Source organism: Nelumbo nucifera, chromosome 1, assembly GCF_055504915.1.
Source record: "Nelumbo nucifera cultivar China Antique chromosome 1, China Antique-T2T, whole genome shotgun sequence".
Taxonomy (NCBI): Eukaryota; Viridiplantae; Streptophyta; class Magnoliopsida; order Proteales; family Nelumbonaceae; genus Nelumbo; species Nelumbo nucifera.
In genome coordinates, this window is record NC_142649.1 from 179,399,532 (window position 1) to 179,420,030 (window position 20,499).

General features: G+C 42.1%; 1 protein-coding gene and 1 long non-coding RNA gene across 2 annotated transcripts; one reads left to right on the plus strand and one right to left on the minus strand.

The window, feature by feature from the left end:
- The first annotated feature begins 2,064 nt into the window (after window positions 1-2,064).
- On the plus strand, window positions 2,065-4,769 carry LOC104600327 (putative WRKY transcription factor 41). Its single transcript, XM_010263210.3, has 3 exons — window positions 2,065-3,004; window positions 3,129-3,257; window positions 3,904-4,769. Exons 1-3 carry the CDS (start codon window positions 2,697-2,699, stop codon window positions 4,553-4,555), a joined length of 1,089 nt encoding a protein of 362 aa, XP_010261512.1. The 5' UTR covers window positions 2,065-2,696; the 3' UTR covers window positions 4,556-4,769.
- A 5,149-nt stretch (window positions 4,770-9,918) lies between these two features.
- LOC148804206 (uncharacterized) lies at window positions 9,919-18,597 on the minus strand. Its single transcript, XR_016080728.1, has 3 exons — window positions 17,880-18,597; window positions 15,638-15,838; window positions 9,919-14,888 (listed from the first exon to the last, which is right to left on the minus strand). It is a non-coding gene; the product is annotated as an uncharacterized LOC148804206 (long non-coding RNA).
- Between the last annotated feature and the right edge of the window lie 1,902 nt (window positions 18,598-20,499).

Genomic DNA, 20,499 nt, shown 5'->3' on the forward strand with positions numbered 1-20,499 from the left:
CTTAAGAACAATAATGAATAATAAGTTTTATGGTTTTTCCCATGATGAGTGGGGTGGGGGATGAAGATCAAGAATACGATAATCACATAAAGAGGTTTTGCTATTTTTCTCTATTCTCTAAGCAAATTTTTAGATTCGATTCCCTTTAGTTCTAAAATGATTAGGGGTGTCAACGGTATTCAAAAATCCGATTTTGAATTCAATATTTGATATAATCGAATCAAATTCAGATAATTCGAATATCTAATCGAATCAAATTTGGATATCCTATTCATATCGAATAGTTAATCGGATTTGAATTCGGGTATGACCTGATTTGATTCGATAAAGTAATTTATATATATATATATATAATAGTTAAGTTATATAAAAAATTTATATATTTATATACTTTATATCAATAAAATATTTATTAATTATCTAAAATAATTAATTAGTCGAATTAGAATCGAATCGAATACTCGAATATTTAATCGGATTCGAATTCAGATATTAATTTTCAATATCCATCGGATATCAAATCGAATTTGGATGTTGAATTTTCTAATTGGATTCGAATTCGAGTACTGCCTGATCCGATTTGAATTCGATCCGTTTACACCTCTACAAATGATACAATGTCAAGAAAGAAACCTTAACAACTAATCAATTCTCCATACGAAAGAAAGGAAGCATGTACTATTTGAAGCAAGAAGAAAAAATGAAGCATGCACTATTTTGTTCCAAACTGAATTGAAAAAAAAGAAGCATGCACTATTTTGTTCCAAACTGAATTGAAAAAAAAGAAGCATGCACTATTTCTATCCACTTTTCAAGCTTCTCCAATTGTTTCCATACCCGAGGGATCATAAATATCCTTTGGAATGCGTTTATCATAATCTAGAATAATTAATTGTTATGTTCTTCGTAGATTAAACTGTTTTATTTGGATTAGTAAAATGTTATTCATGCAGCTTTTGTGTTTTTACATTTTCTCAATATTAAGACTGGCCTGAAGTTGATACGACTGCATAGTCATTTTGTCTTATAATGACAACGACCTTCAAAATGTATAATATTCAGCTAAAGTAATAAATCCAAACACTAGAGGCTGTCTATCTAATTATGTAGCTAGTTTTATCCTTTGAAGCAAATATTCTAATAGTAAAATGAATAGGGCTGTCAGCAAACTTGAAAAGTTCCAAACACGATCCCACGTCCAATTTAAATTTCAATTTGGATTCAAATGATCCATTTAATTGAAATCCAAAGTCCAGTTATTTAATAATAAATTCAATATTTCATTTATATTAATTTATTATGTATAAACTAAAAGTAATTATTTTGTTACTTTTTTAAAAATATAAAATGGGGTCGAATTAAATATGGATTTGAACCAATTAAGATCTCCAAATCCAATCGAATTTCAGTGAATTCGAATGTTGCTAAATTCGATCCAAATCCAACCCAATTAAAGGTGAAAAATCTCATACCATGGTATGACTGACTCCTTACGATACTTTTCTCTACCCTTTCCCCCCTTACCTGGCTAAATTAAAGCTGCGTTCGAGAGTGGTTGACCTTATTTTGCCTTAAGGTGGAGAGAGAGAGAGAGACAGAGAGAGATTCACTTTGTATAGCTAAAAAAAGTTATCCATAAGCAGTGCTTATAAATGGATAACAAGGACAGAAAGAACGAACTGACAAATTTAGGTTTTGGTAGTATTTAGGAGACTAGTCATTTTAAAGTACTAATAAAAAATGACTTCTGCTTATTTATAAAATTGCTGAAAAGTGAAAACTATCCATAAGGAGAAGCTAAACCTAAATCCGATGTTACGTACCAAACAGTTCCCTTTGAGGAAGCGTGTCTTGAAAATTCTTGGTCTCCTCGTCGCTCTGACTTTCTTATAAGGGCGCACTGCGCACTGCGCACTTCGCACGAGCGAGCTTTGAAGCTTGAAGGAGACTGGGTCAGCACTCTCTCTCACTATCTACTTGGCATGACTGGAGACCCGTCTCTGGTCTACTCGCTGTTGTTGGTCAAACTTTTCCCTTCCTCTTCTCTTATATTCCTCCTCCTCTCACCTTGTCCTTCGATTCAAAGAAGACATCCTCTCCTTTAAATATAACCCCTCCACCTCTCGCGTCCTTCAGGCTTTAACATCCCTTGTTCGTTTATCACTCTTCACCTCCTCTTTCTTGCACTCTCTTACCTGTAAACGTTCGAACTGAAAAGAAGACAGATACCCAATTCCTCGAATTCAAATTTTTGGGCCTTTTGTTTCGTCTTAGCCCATAATTTTGATTCTCTTTTCTCTGAGTTTATTTACTAGGCTCTGCAGCTAAACTCTTATGGAATTTTAGCGCTTATACCTTGTGTTTGGTAGCCCTGCTCAAGATTGTTCGTCTCATAGCGCAAAAAGAAAACAATAGGAAAGGGAAGTTGGAAGGTTTCTCCTTCTTCGTGTAATCTTGAGCAGAGCAGCTACTTTCATGTCCGTAGCTTCTGATTGCGCGTGCCCTACAGGCTGCAGCTTCATCCCCTTCTTACTTGTTCTTCTTCTTGCCAATTTGTCAAATTCTGCTTCTTTCACATCTCAACGTGTCTGAGTATTCTCCTTCATTCGTAACATGAATTAAGCATTTTTAACAGTTTATCGGCGATCCTCCCTGCTCCTGATAGGTAGCGCTGAAAAATTCGAAACGGTTTAGCAATGGAGAAGGTGGGAGAATGGGATAAAAATGGTTTGCTCAATGAGCTGATGCAAGGGAGGGAGATAGCGAGGCAGCTCCACATCCTACTGGACCCATCTTCCTCGGCGGAGAAGCGCCAGTTTTTAGTACAAAAGGCACAATCTTGTTTTGAGAGAGCACTGGCGATATTGAAATGGAATGGGGTGGTGGAGACAAAGCCCCAGTCAGTGGGAATTGTGGCCGCCATGTCCGACTCCCCGCGCTCTGACAGCGGAAGTCACAGGAGCAATGATTCGGACCAGGAGCGCAGAGACATGAGTAAGAAGAGGTACGCTAGTCTAATTTGTTGCGTCTCAAAACTCAAAAGAGAAATTCAAGGTTTTTCGTTTCTTGTTCATGAAGTTGTGCATTGATCAGATTCAGGGCTGATCTTAACTTTTCGTGATTTGCAGAAAGATGGAACCCCGATGGACGGAACAGGTACGCGTTTGTTCAGGAACAAGACTCGAAGGGCCTGTAGACGATGGTTATAGCTGGAGGAAGTATGGACAGAAAGACATCCTTGGAGCTAAACATCCAAGGTCAGACAACTGAGAAATAGACTGTAGAAAATACCTCAACTCACTACACACACATACGTACATCTGAACCACACACTCTGATCAGTCTTGTGTCTTTCTCTGACTCCTTGAGCTGAGCCTTTGGGTCCAAGTGCAACCTTTGTCTATGTGTGTCAGTAGTGGGTGAATCTCAGGGTCCTAGCCACCTGACCTGAGAGTTAGTTGTGGCCCAATTTTGACTGCCTTTGTGGTCCCTTGGATTTAAATTGTTGGTTGCCCAGGATACCACTTTTTTAGCTTTAGTTTAATTAATTAATCAGAAATCAGAAAGAGAAAGCCATGGGATGAGATGAGAGTGGTACCAAACCAAATTCCTAGTTATCCTCTTTGAGTCTTGCCATTGCCAACCACCATGACCAGCCCAGAACTGTGTTTCTGGACTGAAATTTTTAGTATCCCTTCACCTATTCTGAATTCTGAAGCTCATCAACAACCTCGCTGATATAAATTTTAATATTCCTTCACAGCTCACCCTCCACATGGTCTTTGCCTGACAACACACAATTGAAATAGATGCAATGCATGCTTCTGTAATAATGTTTCCATTTTCTCGCTCCATTATTGAGCCATTGTTCTAATTATAGATTTATTTTGATTACAATTGCAGAGGCTATTACCGGTGCGCTTACCGTAACCTCCAAGGCTGTTTGGCCATAAAGCAAGTTCAGAGATCAGATGAAGACCCATCTGTCTTCCACATCACCTACAGAGGAAAGCACACTTGTAACCAGGCATCCCATCTAGTTCCAGCCTCGGCATCTTCAGAGAAACCAGAGCCAAAACAGAATCAACAACATCATCTTCATCAACCCCAACAACAACAACCTAACCCACAAAATCATTCACAGGGAATCCTCAACTTTCGGACGGGACTCAAGGTCCAAACCGAGGACCTGGACAATGGGGAGTTGATATCTTCTTCCTTTTCCTTCCCTTCGGAAACCATTGGATTTGGATTCGCAACAACTGAAGACCACATCTTCTCGCCTTCGACACTCGACAACAACTTCGTCGGCAGCTTTTCCCCTCCTTTCATATCCCCAACAACATCTGAATCCAACTACTTCCCCGTGTCTCCCTTCCGAGTGAACGGCCTCGGAGGGGGACATAACTTTCATACTTCGGAATCTGATCTCACTCGATTAATCTCCGCTGCCACTTCCACAACTAGTTCTCCAATCATGGACTTAGATTTCTCACTTGATCCTGCGGATTTCGACACTAATTTCCCACTTGACTCTCCAGGCTTTTTCTATTAACAGTTAACACCACTAAGTAACAGCAACAGGAATTTTGCTTATTAGCATTTGTAACAAAAAGTCATTTTCATTTTTCCTCCACCCTTTGCTCTAATTGCAATTGTGGTTTTTCTTTCTTTCCTACCTTTTCTTGGTTTTGTTGAAAGAGTGTACGCAACCTGTGGATCATGGAAAAAAAAAAAACAGTTGAATAATTATTGTTTTACTGCATTCATCCTTTTGCTTTGCTCGACCGATTTTAGATATGGGCGACCGAACCCCCATTAACTGGGGATTCATGAGATCCATGGTATGGTTACTCCGCATATATGCTCTACATGTGGTATCTGAGTAATAATTATAGTCCCTGTTCTTTTTGGGGATTTTGAGAGGAAAGAAAATTGGTCAATGCGAGATTTTGGTTCTCATTTACTAAGATATTTATGCTCTTTTTTTCAAATTTATGTGGGATTTATGAAAATTTTATTTTTTTTGGATATCGTTTATCTGGATAAATAATACCCATCTCCATAGGTAAGTAGCTTTTCCACAAAGAAAGCTGCTAATTGATGGTGCGCGATTTGAAAGCTCCTAGTTGGAGGTTCTTTGGCCCTGAACTATTGTGCTTCGAGGTGCCTTTATGCCGAGATGACTTTATGCTGAGGTGCTCAAGCTCTCGAGCTGCTGACAAGGCTCCCTTTCTGAGTTGTCATCCTACTGGCTGATCGCATCCACGTGTACCTCGGTCGCTAGGTCGGGCCAAATCACCCCTCATCACCAAAAATTCATTGAACAAAATTGTCCCTTTGAATAATGGCTTTTAGTGTCTCAAATGATAATTTTTTTTATTTACCTGAAAATACCCATAAAAAGGAACAAAATTGTCCCTTTTAAAAACTGTTTGTATATCCATTTGGGATTTTTTTTTATTCTTAAAATACCCATAAAAAGTCTTATATCGCCCTTTTGGAAACCAAACCATCCCCACACATTATTTTATTCTAAAAAAATAAAACAAAGAGTATTAAGTGTTGTTGCGTGATCTGACTACTCCCAGTTGTAGGGCAATTTGGCTTCCAATCGAGCAACGAGTTGGATCTATTTGTAAGACAATGGATCAGAGAACCCAGGGTGGCTAACCCGGCGAGGTCGCTCCGATGCTTAAGTTAGTGTATTGCAATGCGAGCTGAATGCTTGAGAATTTGAGAGCTTAAGAGCTAGAGAGTAGAGTAATCACGCGTACCTTTTGCCTTGAGGTTCCGGTCTTTATATACTAGAGTAGTCGTGGGACTCACGAAAGAGCTTCAGGATCTCCGTGGGTGTGGAGATAGAGTTCATTCCGCTTTCGAAGGAGCAGTATGTAGATAAGGCTTATCGTTCCACTTCCGACTCAGGCGGAGCTGGGATAAGTTCTCATCGTGATCTCGAAAAAGTCAGGATCTGTTAGCTCATCGTGATCTCGAGAGATTCAGGATCTGCTGGAGAAACTTCTGGAGTCGGTTATGTGGCGATTCAGGTTATTAGCCTCGAACTGATACTTCGGTTCTTTAGTTCCGAACTGGATTGGATGTCGAGGTGCCCCAACATCGAGGTGAGTTTTGGGCCGAGGTGGCTTAATACTCGAGTTCGAACATTGCGAACTAGGCTTGCTAGGCTGAGCTGTCATCCCTTAGTCAGGTTGTGTCCACATGTCCTCTTCTCGCTAGGTCAGGCCAAATCACCCTTCATCAATTGCCCCCCACTCCCCGAGCTAGGAATCTCAACCCGGTGCGGGGAGTTCATGACGAGTCTAGGTGGATTTGGCATGAGGTCTACGCGGCTTGACGGACGAATCATTGGTCAGACCTGTTCGGCTGCCCGACTCAACCAGGAATGACCCAGGTCACGTCTAATTTACGCGTGGACGTCATGCCGTTTTATAAACTCCGTGGACGTCAAAACACGCGCTAAATCGATTTCAACCTCTAGGGTCGTGCAACCGATTTTCCTAGGAGTCGTTGGCTCGTGTTGATCTCGACCGTTGATTCCTAGATACACTAGTTATAAATAGGGGCCAAGGGGCTCATTTTCTTCGCCACAAGTCCGCGGATCCGCAATCTGATGTCGCGTTCGAGTCTTTCAGTTCAGTGTCTTTCCGAGATCGCCTTCCTTTCTTCGGTCTTTCTTTGGTGAGTCCCCCTTTGCTTTTCTTTTCAATTCCGTGTCTATCATGTCTAGTTTCAGTTTCAATAGTCTCTTAAACGGGAGCAGTGAATCCGCTGGAGCCGAGGTGGACCTCGATAGTCCCCCACTAGCTGCCGTTCCAGAGCCCAACCAGCTATCAATTGCCGATCAACCTCCAGTAATAGATCTGGTTGAGGACTCGGGCAAGCTCTCCCCGCCCTGCATGCCCGAGGAGGCTACATCTTCGGAGCCCGCCCCGGCAGTTGCCGCTTCTTCAGGCAGCAACGACGTAGCTCAGAGTATTTTGACTCCGAAATTTGGCCTCCTCAAGAGCAAGGGTGTGGTATTTGCTGAGGACGTTGCTAGCTAGGCTGAATTGTTGGTTGCTCAGCTTGGATCCCGAGCGGCTACTCACTGCATGGTGGTAAATTCTCGGACTTGTCTTCTTCAATCTGTCTTGTACTTGCCTTTTTATATACTGATGCTTGTTTTCTTCTCTTGGCAGGTAAATTCCACCATCCACACCTTGGCTTATCAGTCCGATGTGAACTTGAAGCAGGCCCTCGTAACCGAGGAGTTTTCTCGGAAAGATCGCGCCGAGTTGAACTTAGCCCGCAACAAAAATAACCAGCAGAAGAATGACGTGAGAGCTAAGAAGGAGCTACTCACATTGCTGATGTAGGAGAAGAAGGAGCTCGAGGAGCGTGAGGCGGCCTTGAAGAGGGAGCTCGAGGAGCGAGAGGCGGCTTTGAAGAGGGAGGTGGAAAACCTCGAGGCTCATGTAAAGGAGCGAACCAAGATACTTTTTCAGGCAATGGAGGAGGCCAAGGCTAAGGCTGTCGAGGAGTACAAGTCTTCGGCAAAGTACCGGAAAGAGATGGTCGAGGTAAGGACGGCGAGCTACCGCAAAGGTTTCAAGCTTAGCAGGTGGCTGACCCGACGTGAGTTCCCCCAGCTCGACCTCAGTGTCATAACCACTTCGAGGATCACAGAGGAGATGGCCATCGAAGCTGCCCAAGATCCGGACTCCGAAGTAGAAAGTGACGGCGACCTGCTCGATGAAGATGAGGAGACCGGTGCTGGTGAGAGTCGCATGGAGACGAATCCTCCTACTGAATCCTCCAATAAGGACGAAGATCCTCGAAGTGACTAGATGCCTCTTTTCTTGGACCCCCTTCTATAGTACACCGAACTTGGTGCATTGTAATTTTTATTTTTTGTATCCAAAACTCTATATCAATGAAATACAAATGTTTTTTGCAATCTTTGTACAAGAATTCCTTTTTTCTTCTAAGTGTAGATAACTCCCAAACTGGCGAACTAAACCAAATAGGAGTAGATTTTTTTTCTAAGTATAGGTTACCCCAAATTGTTGAGCTAACGAGCTGGACTCCAAGTAGAGATAACTTCGTATCGTTGTACGCTGAGGTGGGCGGACATTATAGGGTATATACCCAACCTGTCTGAACACAAGCTACTCATTTAGGTGTTGGTTATCCTTTAGTGCCGAGCCATCGGGCTTGACTTCAAATGGGATTAACCTATTATTATGCGCCGAGGTGGGATAGACGTCGTAGAGTTTGTACCTGAAATGTCTATGCCTCAGGCGTGAGAACCGGTCTGCCTATGCCGAAGAGGCGAATAGGACTTGACTGCCTATGCCGAAGAGGTAACTAGGACTTGTCTGCCTATGCCAAAGAGGCAACTAGAGGCAACTATGACTTATCTGCCTATGCCGAAGAGGCGACTATGTCTTATCTGCCTATGTCGAAGAGGCGACTAGGACTTATCGTAGTGCCGAGGTCTTATGTCAGCTCGGCACCATGGCCCTTAGGCTTCTGGGAGTGACTGTAGTCCTCTCTCCAGCTCGTTGATCCTTCTTGACCAGTTCGGTGGTCGCAAGTAGTACATTCTTAGGTTGTCGATATTCCAAGCTTGAGGTACTTGCTTCCCTTCCAAAGTCTCGAGCTCGTACGTGCCTTCCCCGAACACCCGTCTTACTCGGTACAGGCCTTCCCAATTCGGTTTGAGCTTACCAATGCTGGGCTCAGGTACCATAACCTTCCAAAGGATTAGGTCGCCGACGCGGAAGTGTCATTTTTTGACCCAGGCGTTATAGTACCGAGCTACTCTCTGTTGGTAAGCTATAGTCCGGATGTAAGCCAAGTCTCATACCTCTTCTACCAGGTCTAGGTTGGTACGGAGCTCATCATCATTCGTCTCCTCGCCATAAGCCTCCAAGCGTAGTGTGGGCACCTCGATTTCCGCTGGGATCACTGCTTTTGTACCGTAAGTGAGGTTGAAAGAGGTTTCACCTGGGGCGGTCTTAATGGTAGTTTGGTAGGCCCAGAGGACACTGGGCAGTTCGTCTACCCATAACCCCTTGGCTCGAGCTAAGCGAGCTTTCAGTCCGCGAAGTATCGCTCTGTTAGTGACTTCTGCTTGCCCATTCGCCTGGGGGTGTGCTACCGAGGTGAAATTTTGTTGAATTCCCATTTCGGCACACCAATTTTGAAACTTGATATCCTCGAACTGCTTCCTATTATCGGATATAAGTACCTGAGGTAGCCCGAAGCAACATACTATGTTTTTCCAAAAGAAGTTTTGTATGTTGCGGTCTGTGATCGTCACCAAGGGTTCGGCTTCCACCCACTTCGTAAAGTAGTCTACTGCTACGACCGGAAACCTCCTCTGTCTTGTTGCTGGCAAGAATGAGCCAAGAATGTCGATTCCCCATTGCGCGAAGGGCCATGGGCTAATGAGGTATTTCAGATCAACAACAGGTCGATGGTGGATGTTGGCATGCCTCTGACACCTGTCGCACTTCTTGACGATCTCGAGTGCATCTACCTTCATCGTGGGCCAATAATAGCCTTTGCCGCAATGCCTTCTGTGCGAGAGCCCTGCCCCCCAAGTGTTCGCCGCACAAGCCTTCATGGGTGTCGCGGAGTACATGCTCGGCCTCTGAGGGTCGCAAGCAGCATAGGTAGGGGAGTGTAAAGGACCTTCTGTACAGTTGTCTGTCTATAAGGACATTCTTAGCTGGCTGGAGCTCTACCCTTTGGGCCGCATTGCGTTCTGCAGGTAGGGTCCCGTGAAGCAGGTAACTTACGAGTGGGTCGATCCAGCTCAGTTCCACTTGTGCTACGGGAGCGACCTCCTGCCCCCCCACCCCCCTCCCCCGAGAATGCTAGGCCAAGGTAAGTCCTCTATATACACGGTATGCATGGTGTTACTACTTGTGCTGACTAATCGGGACAAGGCGTCGGCCTTATCGTTCTCGGACCTTGAAATCTTTCTAATGAAGTAGGAAATAAAGCCGCACAGGATCTCTCTAACTTTGGCCAAGTAAGCAGCCATAGTGGGGTCACGGGCTTCATACTCACCGGTGACTTGGTTGACTACGAGCTGTGAGTCGCTACATATGATGAGGTGCTTTGCCTTCATTTCCCTTGCTAAGGTTAACCCATCGACCAATGCTTCCTACTCTGCTTCATTGTTTGATGCCGCGAATCTGAACCGGAGTGCGTATTACAGCTTTACCTCGCTTGGGCCGTACAGAATCAGTCCTGCACCACTTCCCTACTGGTTGGACGAGCCGTCAACATGGAGAATCCAGGGCTCCTCGTCCCAGGTCGGACCTGCTCTGACCGGGACCGGCGCCACACTGGTTGAAGCTTTTGTCGTGTGTTTGAACTCGACCATCTCAGGAGTTGTGGTATTGAATGTGCATTCCGCCACAAAATCGGCCAAGGCTTGAGCTTTGATTGCTATCCGAGGTTCATACCAGATATCGTACTCGCTTAATTTGATAGACCAATTCGTCAGTCTGCCAGATACCTTGGGTTTGAGCAGAATTTGCCTTAGAGGTTTGTTGGTGAGGACGACGATAGTGTGGGCCTAAAAGGACGGGCGAAGCTTGCGAGTTACTATGATTAGCACGTACTCTAATTTCTCGATCTTCGGGTACCTGATTTTTGCATCCTGCAAAACTTTACTAACATAGTAGATGGGTCGTTGGACCCGATCTACTTCTTTGATTAGTACCGAACTGACCACCTCGTCACTCGTGGAGAGGTACAAGTTTAATACATCCCCTTCCTCGAATCGAATTAAAACTGGGGCAGTACCTAGGTATTTTTTCAGCTCGTCGAAGGTGAGCTGTCATTCTTCAGTCCATTCGAAGTCCTTACTCTTTTTTATGGCTTTAAAAAAGAGTAGGCAACGATCTACCAACTTGGACATGAAGCGACTCAGGGTGACTATCCGACCAATCAGCCTCTGAACCTCTTTTATTTTGCGAGGTGGTCTCATATCTAGGATGACCATTATTTTTTCTAGGTTGGCTTCGATGCCACGTCGGTTGACTATATAGCCTAGGAATTTACCCGAGGTAACTCTGAAGACACACTTGCTTGGATTTAATTTCATATTGTATTTTAGCAAAATTTGAAAAACACTTTGTAAATCATTCAACAAGAAATTTGAAAACTGGGTCTTCACGACCATGTCATCTACATAACATTCAATTTTATTGCCGATTAACAGCTCAAAAATTTTATTTACAAGGCGTTGAAAGGTTTCCCCGACATTTTTTAGTCCGAAGGGCATGACCTTGTAACAGTACAACCCGAGCTCAGTTACAAAGCAGTTTTCTCTTTGTCGGTAGGGTCCATCCTAATCTGGTTGTAATCGGAATAGGCATCCAGGAAGCTCAGCAACTCATGCCCTGAGGTCGCGTCCACTAGGCGGTCGATCTTGAGCAGCGGGAAGCAATCTTTCGGGTAGGCTCTATTTAGGTCGGTGTAATCGACACACATGCGCCACTTGCCATTGGCCTTTTTTTACCAGAACTGGGTTAGCCACCCAACTCGGGTAATGGACTTCCCTGATGAAGTATGCTGCTAGGAGTTTTCCGACCTCTTCATCGACTACCCTCCAACATTCCGGGGCAAGGTTGCGCTTCTTTTGTCTTACTGGCCTAACTAAGGGGTCGATATTCAATTTATGAGTTAGAATCTTAGAGTCAATTCCGGGCATTTCTGCCGTAGACCAAGCAAAAATATCTAAGTTTTTAAGTAAGAAACTTACTAGTTGGGAGCGAAGTGGCTCTTTGATCGAGGCACTGATCTGGAGAGTCTTGGTCGGGCTGTCGACTGAGACCGAGATGTGGACCGTCTCCCTTGTCGGGGCAGCTCGATCGTCGGCATATTTCGCTGATCGCTTAAGCTCGACATCATCCGCTAGCTTTGCTTACCCTTTGAGAGAAACTACATAGCACTTGCAAGATTCGAGCTGGTCACTCGCACAACTCCTACTCCATAGTCCGTTGGGAACTTCATCGCCAGATAGTAGGTGGATACTATTACACGTATGACATGCGTAATGGGTCGACCTACTATGGTGTTATAGGGAGAGGGAGTCGCGACCACCAGGAATGTGTGCTCAAACGTTACGATATTTGGCCATGTGCCGACATCTATGGGTACCGCGACTCGTCCGAGGGGTCTGACTTCCTTGCCGCTGAAGCCTACTAGGGGAGTGTGCCGGTTTTAAATCGCTCAGATGTAGTTGTAGCTTGTCAAAAGTTTCCTTGAACAGTATATCCGCCGAGCTACCTGAGTCCACCAGGATGCGCTTGACTTCGAAGTCGTTGATCCTCAATTTTACCACTAGGGCACCGTCATAAGGATATTGGATCCCGCGTGCATCGTCCTCTGTGAAGTATATTGGTTCTTTAAGCCGAGGTCGCTTTGGCGGGTTTTCCTCTTCATTTTCTAGCTCGCAAACAGAGGTTCTTCCGGCTACCAATGTATACCCCGCAATGAGGGATCCGCCAGTAATCATGTTAATTACTCCGCGAATCGGTCTTTCCTCGGGCAATTGTCTCGACGGTTTCTCATTCTACCTGCTGGTCTCGGAGGCATTCCTTCTCTGGTCCCCCTATCGATCTGCTTGGCCTCTCTTCTCGATGTATGAAGTTTTTTAAGTATCCGTAGCAGATAAGCTCCTCGATCTCGTCGCGGAGGTTCCTGTAATTTTCTGTGTTGTGCTCGTAGTCTCTGTGGAAATGACAGTAGACATTTCGGTTCCTTGTTGCAGGATCTCCCCTTAACTTGGGAGGCCATTTGACGAAGGAGGAGTCCTTAATGGCCATTAGGATCTCTCCTCTCTTAGCGTTCAATGGCATGTAGTTCGTTCTTTCGACAGGTGGGGTATTGGAGCGCTGACCTGATTTGCGAGTTCGCGAGGGAGATCGGCTTCTGGATTTGTTTCTTCCCCTACTCAGGGACTTGCTATTCCTTCTTTTTTGTCTGCCATTACCTGTTTCTTCATTGTCTCTTTTCCTTTTTTCTATTGGGTTATTAGCCTTCTGATTGATTTCCTCTTCGGCACCGATGAACTAATCGGCTAGCTTGAAAAATTCGGTGATGTCCTTTGGTTTGTTGGCCATCTCATGCCATTTAAATTTCCTGTGGGTTATTCCTTTCTTAGCTGCCGTGAGTTTTACCACCGGGTCTAGGTCTAGTATCTGTAGGCAGGTGTCATCGAAGCGCTTAATATAGCTTCTGATCGATTCTCCTTTCCTCTGAACTACGTTGAGAAGGCTTTATTGTGACTTCAGGCACTTCTTGCTAGTGATGAAGTGCGAGGCAGGTGGAGTAAGCTGACCGTCTCTTCTCCCACGGGGTGAGACCTGACTCCTGAGAGGAATCGAGACTTGGGAGGTCTCTTCGCCCCGGTGGGGAGATTGATTGATATTCTGGTTAATTCGAGGCCGGTTCTGATTCTGGTGGGTCCCTGGGTGCCGAGGTGGAACCAGCTGCTGGTTTTGCGGCAGTGGAGGGAACTGATTCTAGTACTACTGGTAGAAAAAATGCTACTAGTGTTGTTGAAATTGCTAGACCTGTTGCATCTGGACCTGAAATGCTATTGGTACTGAGAGGAATCGAGACTTGGGGGGTCTCTTCACCCCAGTGGGGAGATCGATTGATATTCTGGTTAATCTGAGGCCGGTTCTGATTCTGGTGGAACCTTGGGTGCCGAGGTGGAACCGACTGCTGGTTCTGCGGCAGTGGAGGGAACTGATGTTGGTACTGGTAGTAGAAAAAATGCTACTGGTACTGTTGAAATTGCTAGACCTGTTGCATCTGAACCTGGATAGCCTAGACACACTGAACCAGGTTGTTGAACTAGGACTGCCCGACTCCGGGGGGAACCACAGAAGGCTCAGAAAAAGTTGCGCCTACCACTAGGGGGAAGTGGGGCGCTCACCTGTGTGGTGTTTGGTGGTGCAGTCAGCATTGGAACTCCAGACGCAGTAAATGGGATGGTGAAGTGGCCGATGCACACCATAGGGAGTTGGGATTGTCCCCCGAAGATGTTCATCTCGCTACTTTTCCCGATATGACTGGAAGATGCCATTGATGTAGAAATAAGGTTGGTATCTGTAAAGAATAGAGATGACCTTTTGATCGGTTCCCACAGACGACGCCAATTGTTGTTGCGCGATCTAATTAATCCCAGTTGTAGGGCGATCTAGCTTCCAATCGAGCAGCGAGCTGGATCTATCTGCTAGACAGTGGATCAGAGAACCCAAGGTGGCTAACCCGACAAGATTGCTCCGATGCTTAAGTTAGTATACTGTAATGCGAGCTGAATGCTTGAGAATTTGAGAGCTTGAGAGCTAGAGAGTAGAGTAATCACGCGTACCTTTTACCTTGAGGTTTCGGTCTTTATATACTAGAGTAGTCGTGGGACTCACGAAAGAGCTTCGGGATCTCCGGGGTGTGGAGATAGAGTTTGTTCCGGTTCCGAAGGAGTAGTATGTAGATAAGGCTTATCGTTCCACTTCTGAATCTGGTGAATCTAGGATAAGTTCTCATGGTGATCTCAAAAAAGTTGGGATCTATTAGCTCATTGTGATCTTGAGAGATTTGGGATCTGCTGGAGAAACTTCTGGAGTCGGTTATGTGGCGATTCGGGTTATTAGCCCCAAGTTGATACTTCGGTTCTTTAGTTCTGAATTGGATTGGATGTCGAGGTGCCCCGACGCCGAGGTGAGTTTTTGGCCGAGGTGGCTGAATACCCGAGCTCGAACGTTGCGAACTAGGCTTGCTAAGCTGAGCTGTCATCCCTTAGTCAGGTCGTGTCCACATGTCCCCTTCTTGCTAGGTCGGGCCAAATCACCCTTCATCATTAAGAAAAAACAAAATTTAAAGCAAAATTAGAGAAAGATGAGAAAAAAATAAAAGTAAATTAGGCAATAATAGAAAATATTTTTATTTTCTATTTTATTATGTTAACTTCCTTTATTTTCTATTTTACTTTTTGTTTTTTGTTAGTTTAAATCAACATTTCAGTTATTTTTTGGGTAAATTTCATGTTAGTACCAGGAAAAGTGGCAATCCCCCTAAACTTGTATTTGCAACAAAGACCTCAAATGACGGAAGAAATAAACCAGAATACCTACTCTACAAACTTCTATAAGATGGAAATTGTAACAAAATAAATCAAGAAGTTTTGTGAAAGCATGGAATTCCAACAAACACAACATGTAATTAATATCAACTAATTCACTAACAAATAGAAATCGAAAATACGTTAAAAAATTGTTGGAAAAAGGGTAATTTGGGTATTTAAATAATCACATGAGACTTCTTTCAAAGTTAAGTAATGAAATTCTAATGGAGGGGGTCTTTGTCAAAGTTCAGGGGCCTTTATCACAAATGAAGTTTAGAGGGGTAATGGACACACCCCCAAAATACAGGATAGTTATCTGTAAGTTATCCTATTTCTTTTCTTTTATTTATTTTGGTCGGGTTAAAAAGTAAAGGGGGTATCTTAGTAATACACACACCATAAGGTATCTTAGTAAATGACCCATAAAAAAAAATATAATTATCTGAAATCAATCACTATATATAGAATCTTTCATACCTAGGCAGAGGATTTCTTCTCTTTGATCCTCGAAGCAACTCAGAGATGACTTCTTTTGCGTGTATCCTTTGCTTTTTCTCAGAGCTTGCCTCAACTCAACCCCAGCATTATGAACGAGTGAAGGCTCAGCTCCACCATGTAGCCAGCCAACATTAGACAAGGATGCTTTTCTAATAAATGAAAGAAGCATTTATCTCTTACCTAGAGTAAATAAACAGCTAATTAATGTCAAAACCAGCAAAAATTTATCAACATTTCCAGGAAAATCATGGAATCACTCTAGCAATTTTCTTGCACAAATTTAACAAAAACCATATATAAAAATCTAATTGAATCCAGAACTTCCAGGTGATAAAAGAAAATACCAGAAAATTAAGATGTAAATCAAAGAAAAAATTAAGACATTTTATTGAAATAAGCAATAAAGCAATTGAAATAAGAATCAGCAGGCAATTGGCTTAATTAGTATGAAATAGTGTCCATGTTTTCCCCCCCACTTGAGGTTCTTAGATGCAGGGGGTGTAATTCTTCTTATAATTCATCATTAATAATTATCTTTTTTTATCATAATTCACGGAAAACAAACACATGATGTTTGAATGCTTACATTCTACCTATATGTATGAAAACAACTACTTATCTATATACAACCATAAGTAAAACTACAAATGTAAAGCATCCTTTAAATAGTTGAAATCTCCCTTGTTCTTTGAGTAAATAGCACTTGTTCATAATAAACAGTCCTGTTTTGTTCTTTGAGTAAATGGACGTAAAATTTTTCAGATTGAGAAACTTTTTCTAATTTGTTTTGAAGTAGTGAATCAAAGTTTACATAAAAATTATGGCACAAATATTTCATCCATTTTACGTTGAAATAAACGGAGTAAAAAAAAAAAATCTTTCCTACATTACAAATCTCCTGAAAACAATGGAAAATGGAAATGGTTAATTATAGTTTTCTTATATTCTCAACAGCAGTCCGCAAGACCATATCAGAAGAAACCCCTGCATTTTATTCAGGGAAGAAAAACTCCAAAAATATGAAATGAATGTTGAACGAAAGGAGCATACTTGTAAGTTGTAACCCCCCACAAAAGTAAGCAAGAAGTAGAATCCAAGACTGTAAGCTGAGACTCTATGCTCTGGGTTGATGATGAAATATTAGGAGCCTATGTAGGAAAAAAGAAAAGAGTCATAGAGCTGTGAAAGTGTGAAGCTATGCTCTGAGAATCAATGGACGGTGGCCATGATCAAGTGGTAGAAACCCCCAAAAGATTCCCCCTTTCTATGTAATCTTCTGATTCTGACAATCTCAAATGCCTGCTTTTACCTAATGAACTTCCACTTCCATGGAAAAAGAATAGTTAGATGCCTTTAATTAAGTAGAACTGAAAAAAAAAATAATAATAATAATAAAACGCAAAGTAATCATGCATGAAGCCCTTGGGCTGGAGGCCCATTCCAGCAGAGAAAATGGCCCCAGGATTAAGGGTGTTAATGGACCGGTCTTGGACTGGACTTGGTCCAAACCATCATCAATTTGGATGGATTAGATGGGCCAATAAGACATATTGGATTAGATTGGACCTGGTCCTTCCATAATGAATTTATATTGAATTGAGTTTGATTGAGCTAATATCTGGTCCATAATATAGGTGTAGTGGACCAGGTCAAGGTTAGAATTAGTCTAAATTAAAACAAATTTGAACATATTGGATGATCTAAACATTGAATTGGATTGAACCTAATCCATTTGTAATGGACTCACATTGGATTGGATCGGATTGGACAATCCAGTCCAACAAAGGTAGGTGAAGCGTGAGCCGAAATGTTGGTAATAATATATACAAATTCAGGTTAACATCTTCATATTTTATGGATGTTTTTTCTTTGGAAATGTTGTTTTAGCAGTAAAATATATATATATAGGGAACTTCTTCCTTTCTCTTCTGTCTGCGAAGCCAATTTTGTGAGTAATAATAGAATAGAGGCAAATGTAGATTGAATTACAGCAATAACGTCTTCTTACTCCCTTGTACATTGAAGGTTTCATTTTTCTATGTTAAAGATTGTTTCACTCAAATACTACCAATCCATGATTACAGAACATGAAAATGGGACAAGATGAACTCAATCACGAATAGAGGAGAAAATGACACAAAGTATTCAACTTTTCTAGCTTCGTACCACGCTGGTACATTGATAATGCCAATCTTGATGAGGATTTAGGGCAACAGCATACCTGCGACACCCACCATGACCCACCTCCCATTTTGAATCTCCACCTGGACAAACATTTTCAGGTTGTCGGGGTCTTGTGCGAGTCCCAAAGGATCAAATTCATTGTCTCCTGGAGTCTGTCATCAATATCAATTTGTTAGAAGTAGAAGACGTTGAGGTTCATTGACCATTGGCATTGGTTAAGTCTCAAATAACAACAACCCAATCTATAAGGAAGCTTTAGGGAAAGCATAGCACACAGATGACTGAATCTTGTAGAGATTGCCTGCCAGATATGAAGGCGAGGCCAAACAGGCAACCACTCGCCCTTCTTGGCTTCGATCTTAAAGGAATTGGGGGACGAAGAAGTTGACGTTTTGACGGAGATAACTCTAGTGAGCTTGCTGCAAGAGCCAATTAGGAACCTCGATCTTGAGGTTTCACCCTCCCCTTCTCTATTTACTGTTGCTCCTGTGGTCACCGGAGATGGCTGTGGTGGATGAAACCTTCTCTGTTTTGAATTGACTTTTTCTATTTGTACATCCCCTGTTCTATGTTGCCGGACGGGGAGTACCTCCGATGTATATGCTAGAACAATCGTCGACGTCAGATTTTTGGGCAAAATTGGATGGGGGAGGAGGTGGAGGGGTTCGAGTTTCAGAGGACAAGTCGAAAGGAGTGAGACCGAGAGTATGAGCGGGAAAGGGGGAAGATCGAGTTTTTGGTGATTTTTTTTTTTTTTTTTTGAGTTTCGGGTGAAATTATAACTAACGGGACAAAGCTAATGAGACCGGATCTGCTCCACACTCCTGGCGCCTCGCACGCACGTCCCATTGGGAACATCTTCAATTATTATTAACAGGAGGTGTTCCCAATGCATGATATATGTGCCAGTGAGGCGCCCATTTGTATGGAGTAGATTCCGTTACCGAGCTAATGGCCCCATTAGCTCCCCACGAGTGCATGCGTGTGGGAGGACATGCGGCCGCTTCTAATTGCGTGGGACATTTTTAGGGCGCCAGCCAGTGGGGCGCAGATTTGAACTGCCCTCACCAGATACTATTATGTTGTATTTACAAACTAGTTCATGGGTAGATGAGTTTGCAGAGATCTACTTATATGAGTTACATATATATTATCAAAAAAAAGTTAACTGATTCCTGACTTTCTCTTAGGATGCAAATAGATCGGACCGGATTCAAATCAAGGTATTTCCGAATTTGATCCAGAACAATTAATTATAGATCTGATCTAATAGACATGAATCTAAATTTGAATCTGATTGGGAAGTCGGATATTCAGATCTGATCCAATCTTATTTGTTTTCTTTAAAAATTAATAAATTATTAAAAGAAAAAATAAAGCATACCAATTTAAATAAAAGAAAAACAAAAAATACGAATATTTTTTTAATTATTTTTTATATATATATACATATTTTTTATAAAAAATAAATAATATAACAAATTAAAAAAACAATATAAATAATATATTGTACCCCTACTTCCAAACTGATGTGATCCAAATTCAACCAAATAGAATCGGATCATGATCCAATCAATTTGCACCCCTACTTCCTCTTACCTCCTCCTCCTCCTGAATATGCTTTACATTCCAATCTACTATTGCTTCATCTTCTATCATATTTACAACACCTGTTGCGTCACAAAAAACGATCAGAGTCTTGATCCCGAACTCGTGGCTTTCTTCAGTCCCTCAACGAGGAGCCACCATTCTGCTTTGAACTGCGGTAGTGGCATGAATTCTTCTGCTTTCTGTATGTACAATATTCAAATCTTTAGATAGCAATACAAATCATGAACAAATAGGAGGTGATTGATGGGAGGCCGTTGGGCTTGGTTTAAATTAGGGGTGTAAATGGACCAAGTTCGAATGGGATCAAGTAATATCCGAATACAAATCTGATTAGAAAACTTGACATCCAAATTTGATTTGATATCTGATGGATATTAAAAATTTATATTCGAATTCAAATCCAATTAAATATTCAAATATTTGATTCAATTCAAATTTGACAAATTAATTATTTTAGTTAATTAATAAATATATAAAATAAATATTTTATTTATATAAAATATATAAATTATTTATATAATTTAATTATTATATATAAGTTATATAAGGCATTTAAATATTATTAAATTCGGATATTTATTGAATTGAATCAGGTCATACCCGAATTCGAATCCGATTAACTATATAGGATATCTTAATTCGACCGATTAGATATTCGAATTATTTGAGTTCAATTCGATTATGTCAAATCTCGAATTCGAAATCAGATTTTCGAATACCATTGATACGCTAGTTTGAATCATGGAAGCCAGTAAGTTTCAGCTTTTTCCTCCAGTTGGCTTGGTTCCAAATGGCTTTGCTATGTGCTTTTTGATTTCACTTCTTTTGACAGAGCTTAGTTTTGAAGTAATCCGGATGGAAACGAAAATACAAAGTTGGTTGGGATCCTTGAGTTTCTTCTGGGTTAATTCCTAATTGGGCTGCAAACAAGATTGCTCTGGTATAATGGCACTCGAAAAATAGGTGTTGTCAAGTTTCCATCTCTGCACTGCATATGGTAGACTCTATCTTGATTTTCAAGAAAAGACAATTTGTCTTTGGTTTTC